The following is a 10,164-nucleotide window of genomic DNA, read 5'->3' on the forward strand; positions in this document are numbered from 1 at the left end:
GTATTATACGTGAATAAATATGGTAATTATTTTAAGTGGATCTACAGTATATATCATAACTGTTACTGTGGATTAATAACATGCTAAAAATACAGATGAGTATTTTGCCTGTTTCTCCAAACTGAGGGTTTTCAAAAAGCTATCTACAACAGGTRTTTATTGTATATAATYKCTCCAATGAAACCCAYTTCAAMAGATCTAAACCATCCTTTAAACATTTTTATTACTTTAATCTYGATACATTACAGAATATATAACATTACAATAGAATGCATCAGTTAAAACAGCACATGAACGAAACTCAGTTTCATCCCAAGGTGACCAAAAACAGTTGATCTTCTTAAGATGGAGTTCCACAAGCTTGAATGAATGAATGATCTCCAACATTGTCTTTGTTCTGCAGCCCTCTGAACCTGCAGGGTTCCATCCGCCACTCCTCCTCCTCCCTGTCCTCTCACACATCGAGTGAGGCCGGGAACCTCGTCATAATGACCGACGGGCTGATGGGCGAGCACCCCGAGGAGGCGTTACACATGCAGGTACGACTCCCACATGCTGCCATAAACCCATCTAAATTAGTGACAAATAAAAATCTCCATTTACTTAAATAAAAGTTTTGAATTTTGGAATCTGACCTGTTTTCCAGCCAAGCCCATCCTCCTCCAGTTTGAGCTCAATCCGMTCTAATTCTTCTCAGATTATCAACTCTGCTCCATCAAGTGCCAGAGGTAAGAAWCACATTCAATTCAGGCATGTTTACTGACGAAACTCACTCAGTTTAGAATTTTTTTCACCTCTGATCAGTTATTAGCCACATAATAGTAATTCCCTTAAGATAATATTAGTAGAAGACAAAATGGGTTTTACAAACATAGAAGTTGTTTATGTCTTTGATTTGATCTTTCTCCCAGGCTCGCCGTCTTTGCCTGATAAGGCCAAACACAACAGAGAAGTGATGATGCTTTTGCCGTCTCACCGCGAGAGAGCCAACAACATGTACTACAACATGGCAGAGAACGGACAGGTTCGGCCGATCGACAGYGCCGTGACAATGTGTGGAAAGAATCGGTAGCAAAATGWAAAAATCAGTCAARTGACAGAAATGTTTCTTTCCTTTTTAGCAGAATAACCACATGCAGCGTGCCTTACCTCAGCAAGTTAGCCCCTGTAAGCCTTGTGCAGATGTCCATATGACTCTACCAGAGAAGGGTAACCTTGAAAGAATGCCACATCTCAATATGTGCACTAAAAGAAACATTTGGGATGTGYTCATGCGGGATGTCATTTGGTTTGCTGTTCCAGTGTTTCCCAATGCTTCCAGCAGCTGGAGTCTTGATGGAGAAAACAGGGAACAGATGTCCTACATGTCAGCTTCTACTGGAGGCGTCATTATGCCTCCCGTGCCTCCCAGGTCCTTCCCGTCAGGTACGTTACTGTCTCACCTCACCTTATGTCTCATTTACCTTCTGCAGATCTGTCTGATGGTTTTAATACATTTTTTGTTTGTTTTTTTCAGGACATTTTATGATGCATTGTGATGCATTTCACCACCAGAACAGTGACCCTCCTCCTACTTTGCCTGTTCGATCTCTCCGAAAGGTACATCATTGTGTATACAACATGGTAGTACTGGACAGTTTAATGACAGCAATTATTAAGTTTAAATAAAACAAACAAAACACCTTGTAAGCAGTGGTGGGCAGCACTAATCTAAAAATTAGTTCCACTAGCCCTAAAACACTAACTCAAATATTTAGGTCCCCTAATTCTAAAGCACTAGCGCACTGTAAGTTTTAGCAAAAGCTAATTCTAAAGCACTAAAATAACCCTGTCAACCCATAAACGTTTTTCAACAGACAACATGACCCCGGATTTACACTACATGCGACTCGGCTCAGCTCAGCTCGGCTCCGCTGCACTGCGCAGTTCTCAGCTGTTCGTTTGCACCCCAATTTATACAGCTCCACTCCGGTGCGACACAGAGGAGGGAGTGTGTGCAAGAAGGAGATTGCATGATAAATCCAGTGATAAATGTGGGATTTAGAGCAAAAATCATTAATTCTGTGAATGACGAACTCCAAGCTGAAAACATAGACATAAAGGCTTTTGATATCTATGGTTGAAACTGTATGGCTGTCATCTTTTTGAGATTTCTGATTTCAAAATAAAAAAGTGTATCATGTGTGTACAGATATGCATCATGCTACATGTTGCCATCTGCTTCCCAAACAGAACGGTACATTCTGACAGCATTTGTGTAGAAATATATCCATATATTGATTAATATTATATTGATTAATATAGGAGGGAATTTCGACAAAACAATTTCTCCTTATGGTGTCTTATTTTGAAAATACGGAAGTTGTGCTTGTTCCTTTTCCTGTTGGTGCGATGTGATCTCTCTTGATTGACTCCAGAGCAGCTCCATCATCCGGCAAAAATAGGATCGGTTCTAGTTTTGGCGGCTCGCCGTCCGCTCACTGCTGCCCTGCACCGCCGTGCGGAGCCAGTGTAAACACTCTCATGGATTATAATGGTTGCGTATTTGCTGCGGAGGTCAGACCGGACTGGAGTGGAGACGCATGTAGTGTAAATTAGGGGTCAGTCACATATTGCCATGTTGCTCTCTTCAGACTTATCATTGACATTCTATAGCCATATTTGGGCTCATATATTTTCACCTAGTGGATAAGTGACACACATATGAACAAAATGTGTGACAGCTTTCACCATCAGCTGTTAGCATTAATGTTGATATTTATAGACCTTAGTTAGTACGTCTAAATTTAGCCTATAAATTTAGCAAGTGCTAATCCATTAATAACTTTTAAAATTAGCAAAATTCAAATTCAAAAATACTTTATTGATCCCAGAGGGAAATTAGGTTAAAAGCCCTAAAGCACTGATCAGGAAATTAGTTCCCCTATAAGTGCTTTAGTGCTTTAGGGGAACTGTGCCCACCACTGCTTGTAAGGTAGTTTTCACAGTTGAATAACTTATTTCAGGTTATTTTGCACACCTTTTGGATCAGTGTTAGAATACTGCACCACTGCATATTCATAAATATGTATTTGGGCATTTGTTTAGTTTTTTGATATACTGGTGTTCAAAAGCCTAGTGTCATCCCTCATTTCATTGTATTTTGTATTTTGCTTCTATTCAGCCAGACTTTCTTTTAATCTTTTAAAGCACTCTTTTTATCCTTGTTCTGATTTTCTAAAGGTTTTTCAAATAAATGTTTTTAGACTTTGGCTGCTGATTTCTAGTCAGTATCTAACCAGTTTCACAAGATTTCAGCTCTGACCTTTGAATCATTCAAGCATAAAAAACACTCCTAAGCTTAAGTTATTAACCAGTGTTGTGTCGACACATGACCGATCAACAACTTGGCAAAAAAACAATTTCCTTTTGATGCTTTAAAAGCACTTTGTTACCAGTAGTTGGTCTCAAAGACAGGCATTGTTCCAACATTTTTAGTTGAATCTATAAAAAGACCAGCTATAACACAGATCGACAATCAAGGAACAGCACCAACAAAGTTTTTCCCAAAGAGCTGTCAGCTGACAACTCACAATACAGGAGATTATTAACAAAAAAGAAAAAGAAAATGATGCATGTTTCAGGTTGTCAATAATTTTTTCAGGTTTGTAGTTATTTATAGATATTATTCATCTACTGTAGGTAGTTTTGGGATCTGAACCTTCATCTTTTATTTTTCATTTATCTCCATTGCTTTTTTAAGCACATACGGCACAGTATGTGGTATACTCTTATGACCTAGACCGTGGTTTTCAAACATTTTAACTTACGGCCCATTAAATAACAGCTGCAGAAACTTGTGAACCCAGATATTACTTGTATGCAAACATTGCTAATCACTCTCTTAAACATGGGCATAATAACAATATAAAAACAAACTTAAGAACTATGATACTACTGTTATTCATTTATATAATACAGTGCAATACAATACAATACAACACAATACAATACAATACAGTACAATACAGTACGATACAACAATACAATACATTTTCATTTATAAAAGACTTGAAAAACAACACTGTTGGCCAAAATACTGTACACTGATAAAAACACATAAAAGCAAATAAAAAATACAATAAACTCAGTAAAACTAATCAACAAAATCATAAAAAAATTATAATAAAAAACATTAAAAGCAACATCTCAAGATGAGTTAAAAGTCAAAGAAAAAATGTATTTTAAGCACAGATTTGAAAACAGCAAGGGAGTCTGATTATTAATATGGTGAAAATATTTAATTAACAATTTATTTGCATTTAAATTGATGTTTGAAAATCATCTTGGGACCCTCACTTGATGTTTCATGGCCCACAAGTCCCAACCTTAACTTTGGGAACCACTGTTCGAGACAATCAAAGAACAACTTTGAAAAACCTTTAAAAAGCCTGTAGAACCAATGATTAAGATCACTTCCAAACATTATAAGAACGTCTGACTCTAATATGTGCAGTGCTCTAATTCTAAATTTCTTTAGTAGGTTTACATACACTGACACAATGCACACTGACACGTGTGAAGACATTGCTGTAATTTAAACAGTTGATACAGATAACCTCCTCAGTGAAAGCTGCTGTCTTTGTCTCTGCAGTCTCCTCTCCACCCGATCCCTGGCTCCCCCACCAGTCCTCAGTCGGCTCTGGGTGGCAGTAACTCCACTCTGTCAGGCAGCGCCAGCAGTGGCGTCTCCTCTCTGAGCGAGAGTAACTTTGGAGGTCAGTATCCTGATCCTGGTCCCATCAGGAACGACGCCTTGGAGCCTCTTCCCAGTCACCTGTGGTCCCCACCTGATGAGTACCTGGCCTCTCCTTACCTGCACATGCACTACGGTGGACCGGAAATCGACTCCATGGACCCGGTTCGGCCCTTCCATTACCGCAACCCGTCATCCCACCCGCACACCCACACGCACCCTCACGCTCACACCCACTCTGGGCTTGACAGCCACACTCATGGGCCTCCCCCCCACCACCACATTCCTACTCACGGCCCTCACCACATCTCCTACCGCCGGTCCCAGCCTCCGGCCGTGCCCCCCAAACCCTACCTGAGGGAGGGCTGCATCCCCGAGGAAGAGCTGACGCCCCAGCCCATCCCGCTGCCYCGCAGGATCTTCCACTCCCCCCACGGCCACAGAGAGGATGCGGGTAAACACGCCTGGGAGCAGTGCATCAGCGAGGAGCACGAGGAGAATCAGTGACGGGGGGGAGAAACGCTGCGAAGCTACAGCCTGAGGTCCGGCAACCGTCACCGCTCCGCGTGTGGTTTAAAAAAAATCTTTGTTGAACAACGAGATTGATCAAAAGTTGATATTGATTGTACACAACTGTACAACTTGTCTGTGAGCATGTTTTTTTTCTTCCCCCATTTGAAAATAATATGAGAAGTGTTGTGGAACTGTTTAACCATGATCATAGCCAACACGATCCCAGGCGCAATCTCAGCTCTGAACTCTCTTCTTGTTGCTTTTCATGTCGTTTTCACAAACAAAGAAACTGCGGAAGGTCGTTGCTCACAGTCAAGTGACTTCTCTTGTTGAAATGCTTCATATATACGAATAGTTATTTTGATAAATTTGCTACATTCTAGTATTTTCAAAATGCTTGAGCCCATTCCGTTTTTTCAAAAACACTGTTAAGTGCTCCTTAATAGTGAATCATATCAAATGGCGCACTGTAATATGTGTTGCTGCTGGGCTGTCATCAATCGCAGGTCTGTAAGTTTGAACTTGCAGCTCTCCCCTCGGACATGAAGCGTCTGGAACTCTTTACCATTTGTACCACGTGTATGGACGCCTACGTGWATGTATTCAGATGAGATAGTCTAACCCGTGCTGCACAAACTGCAAATCCCAGTTTTTTTTTTTTGTTGAAGTGCTTTACAGTCTCCACGTGTCCGTTTGATGTGGTGAAGATGTCTTGAGGAATGAGAGTGTAGACTGGATGGAAGGAGGAGGGGATGAGTTCAGGACACAAACATGTCCCACACTTTGTCAGCTTTCACAGTGAATGAAGAACATTACAAAAAAAAAAACTTCTTCGCTTCACACCTCAACCCACTGCTGGACTCTCAAAACCAATGCCGCTGCTTCTATCTTGGTTTCTCTCTCTTTTTCTCTCTCCATCTTTTTTTTTTTTACTTCTCTGTGTGGCGTCAGGTCAGCAGCGTGGGCCGAACCTGGACAGCTGCAGCGGCGCTCGCTTGTACCCGATGACTCCGCTTGCAGAGCCCACACAGACGGGGTTGMAGTCGCCTACCTGCCTTAAGTGCACTCGAATGCAGTTTGACCTCTCATCTGGACTCCCATTCAGCCATTTCCACTCTGACTACTGAGGGGAAAGAAAAAAAAAGTCTACCTAATGATGTTTTTATATGGTTTCATCCTGCTTTGTCATTTTGGAGATTAATATTTCCCTTTCTTGCTCACCTTCTGTTGTTTGAAACTGATGATGTGTTTTAGGAGAACGCTGAAGGACGAACAGACAGAAAACAGAGAGGTTTATCGTTTTATTTTTATTTGTGGAGTAGAGAAAACAGCGCTGGAAGGATATAGCTAATATTTTAACACTTACTTGTTTTCCTTTATTTTTTGGGGTGGCAGGTGGAAGCTTTGTGTTGCTGTGCATCAAGTTGTCAGCTGACTAGAGGAGATCTATTTTTGTATGTGAGATCATGAGTTTGTGTGAGCATGTTGCAGAAAYACACAGAAGGCCCAGGTACTGCAGAGGCTGCTGTACTTCATATGGAGTCGAGGTTAGTCGATAGATATATATATATATCAAGTTTGTGAGTATCTCTGGTGAGTTTGACAGGACAACCGGTGACTGAAGTGATACTCAGAATATAAGTACAATAGAATTTTTCAATGTAAATTCTGTTATTGTACATACAGCAGTATTGTGAAATATTTTTGAGAATTATTGCAGAAGCCCCCAAAAAAGGTTTATTGTTGTTTTGTGTATATACATGTACTCAAGAGATCAATGTAATTGATAAATACTTATAATCAGTGTTTGGGAAAGGACAAATTCACTAGACTGTGGCTGTCTCCACCATTCTTCTCATACGGATACTTTATACACTTTTCAATGTGCTTTCCTGTACATATGGTGTTAGCATGATCAAAAAGTGTTTGGTGGTAAAAGTGGTTTTCCTACTCCCATAAATGCTGTGGTATGGAGTTCATTAACAATGCCAAACATTAAAGACAATCTTTTATCAGCTCTAACTTCTCCTGTTAGCCTTTTTTCTGTGCTGTGCTCAGGTGTGTTGTTCATTTTAGTGAACAGCAGAGGGCGCTGCTTCACATGGAATGATGCAGCACGACTTGAAGAGGTAGGGGTGTAAATGTTGAGCTATTTTCACTGTTCTGTGACACATTGTGCTGAAATGTGTGTGTGCATGTGTGTGCACTTGCTTTTTTTTCTTACCTTTTAGGACCTTTTCATGTAAAAGCACCTGCCTTCTCGGGACCCATGCAGTCCGGGACCAAAGCCTGGTCCTGACCCAGTAAATAACCGTTTGTGACTTAGTTCTTCGGTTTAAGGCTTAAATGTGAATTAAAATAAAGTTAGGGTTAAATATGTACTGGTAATGGCCAAYGGTTTTACRRTAGACCCCATATTTGAGGAGGGGGCTCCTTTCAAAGAGAGGGTGTCTGGACATGCAAAAATGCTTATAACTCAGAAACTGTTCAACATAGAAACTKTAGATTTCTTTTGTTGTTTAGCTCTGATGAAGCTCTATCCATCAGGCCCACCAATTATGCCCCCACCTCCCTGGAGCCCCAATTTATCTGAAAAAGGGGTGTCTGGACATGCAAAAATGGTTATTGCTCAAAAACTATTAAACAGAGGAGCTTCAGATTTCTTTTGTTTAGCTCTGATGAGGGGCTATCCATCAGGTCAATGCCCGACCTCCCCCCACCCAAAAAAGAAAAAAAAAAAAAGGAAAGAAAAAAGACCCCCACCCAAGCCACTACAATTTTGGGATACAGATAGTAGTGACATTTATTAGGGATAAAGACTTCTGAGTTCTGGTGCATTTGTGCATGCGGGGGTCATTATGTTATGTTAAGCTATGCAGTATCTAGTTATGTTCCTGGTGATTATATATAACTTAAAGTCTTGACACTTGGGCTTACAAGTAAACAAGATTAAGTTTCAAGGTTTCATTTGTTTTGCTTGAATTTTACAGAAACCTTTGATTATTTATGACAGTATGGACAGAAGGTCTATGGCATACAATATTTTGCACTTAGCCCATTTGTAAAACTATGTTTACTTTAAATTTTGAGCTTAATCAAATTTAATTTAAAGGTTCATGAGACATTTTGCAAAGACAAATAAACATGCTTGGATCATAGATATGCGAGCGTGTGCACACACACATACACAAGGTTTGTTTTTATATCCTTTTGGGGCCCGTCCATTGACTTCCATTCATTTTTTGGTAATTTTATGTCCTAACCTTGACCATTTACCCTAAAATTAACCTCACAGCTAAACTCAATTCACACTTTGGTCCTAACCTGGGCTTTGGGCCCTATAAGGAGCATCCAGTCCCCATAAGGCTGCATTTTCCTTAAAACTAGGCCCCACAATGTAGGAAAAACAAACACACATACACAAAAGGTGTTGCATGWTAGCMTGCATTTAAAKGAGAMATRTCCAGCTTTTAAATCCTTATATTTTACATTTAATCATTCAGYTGGGGCTATATAAAAGGGAAGGGCAATGCTTTGGTCTAAATTCCTTCTTTGTGTAACTTCACAAGCCCCTCTTTCACCCCTTTTCTGAGGTGTGTCTTAGATCAACTCGTTTTGAGGATGTCTCTTTAAATCCAAACGAAGCACCTCACACCCCAACCCAACCCAGCTTCTTGAGTTTGATAGAGGGGTTTGCAACTACCATATGTTGCAGCTCAAAAAATATAAATAAATAAATAAATAAATAAATAAATAAATAAATAAATAAATAAATAAATAAATAAATAAGAGATGTCAACATGACAATAAGTGCAAATCTTATTTGGCAATTCTGTTGCAAATAATTTGATGTAATAGTTCAGAAAATGTCATAGACTAAAGAAAACTGAACAGACTGAAAAATATGTCCCAAACAGAACATAAAACTTTACGCAGAGCCGGGAGAAACTATATTAACCTTTTCTGCACTCCCAGAGACTCCACTAACACAACAAAATGTATTTAACAGCTAAAACAGTTGATTTGCATGTGATGTCCCTTTTAATGATGTTCAGTGATGAAACATCTATGATGCAGGGCAGAAGAAAAAGGAAATAATACTTAGGATGGAAGGTATAAGACTGCTCCAGTAATGTGTGAATGAGGAGTTAATAACCCAGTAATCAATTAAACTGTAAATATTTAAGAAATATTGATAAACAGTTACAATGTCTGAAATAAAAATTAATGAGACATTTATTGCAGTGACCTACATTTGTCTGCTTCATCAGCTTTTCTACATCATAAATTTATTTATTAGTTGAGAACCCAAGGAAGCTAAAAAACAAGAAAAAAAACTTCACTGTAATTAGTAAAAACTAGCCTGCAACAATGCATGAAATGTTTTAGAAGACATTTATAACTGTTTATTAAGGATACRAAATGTCAAGTAAACCTGATCAAGAAACCATTTCCAAATTGTTTAAAAGAAATTTCTTATTTTAAAGTGGTTTTCTCAGTCCTTTCACTTTGCATTTCTTTTTAATTTTTTTTTCTTCTTCTTCTTTTCTCACAAACAACTCTGCTTTAAAGTCTCTGTGTTTTTGTCCCGTGGGACTCGAGGAGAGACTATCCTCTTTGTTTCCCTCTCCGCCTGCACCCATACAGGCACACGACGGAGGCTGAGCTCGCTCCTCCTCTGGGGCTGCGTCGTCTCTCTTCTGCTGTTATTGTTCGGGGCGCRGGAGAGCCATGATGAAAAGCATCTYGCACAGATTCTGTCAACAAAAATGACACGCTGCTCGAGGGGGAAGCTAAGGCAACCTGAATCTGTTGTTGCAAATATATGTATGTGTGTGTGTGTGTGTGTGTGTGTGTGTGTGTGTGTGTGTGTGTGTGTGTGTGTGTGTGTGTGTGTGTGTGTGTGTGTGTGTGTG

At 39.8% G+C, this 10,164-nt stretch overlaps 1 protein-coding gene across 5 annotated transcripts in view; it reads left to right on the forward strand.

The window, feature by feature from the left end:
* The window catches only part of LOC106523293 (dedicator of cytokinesis protein 3), a gene marked incomplete at its 5' end in the record, with an annotated part of 26,626 nt that extends 19,356 nt beyond the window's left edge, over positions 1-7,270 (forward strand). For 3 of the 5 annotated variants that reach the window (XM_014016675.1, XM_014016688.1, XM_014016695.1), the window contains 7 exon segments: positions 404-539; positions 647-728; positions 912-1,024; positions 1,122-1,209; positions 1,303-1,425; positions 1,517-1,599; positions 4,634-7,270. In XM_014016675.1, coding sequence (XP_013872129.1) covers positions 404-539; positions 647-728; positions 912-1,024; positions 1,122-1,209; positions 1,303-1,425; positions 1,517-1,599; positions 4,634-5,242 — 1,234 coding nt within the window. 5 annotated transcript variants of the gene reach the window in all.
* Positions 7,271-10,164: the final 2,894 nt, after the last annotated feature.

The sequence above is a fragment of the Austrofundulus limnaeus genome, unplaced genomic scaffold, assembly GCF_001266775.1.
Source record: "Austrofundulus limnaeus strain Quisiro unplaced genomic scaffold, Austrofundulus_limnaeus-1.0 Scaffold3, whole genome shotgun sequence".
NCBI classification, from domain to species: domain Eukaryota; kingdom Metazoa; phylum Chordata; class Actinopteri; order Cyprinodontiformes; family Rivulidae; genus Austrofundulus; species Austrofundulus limnaeus.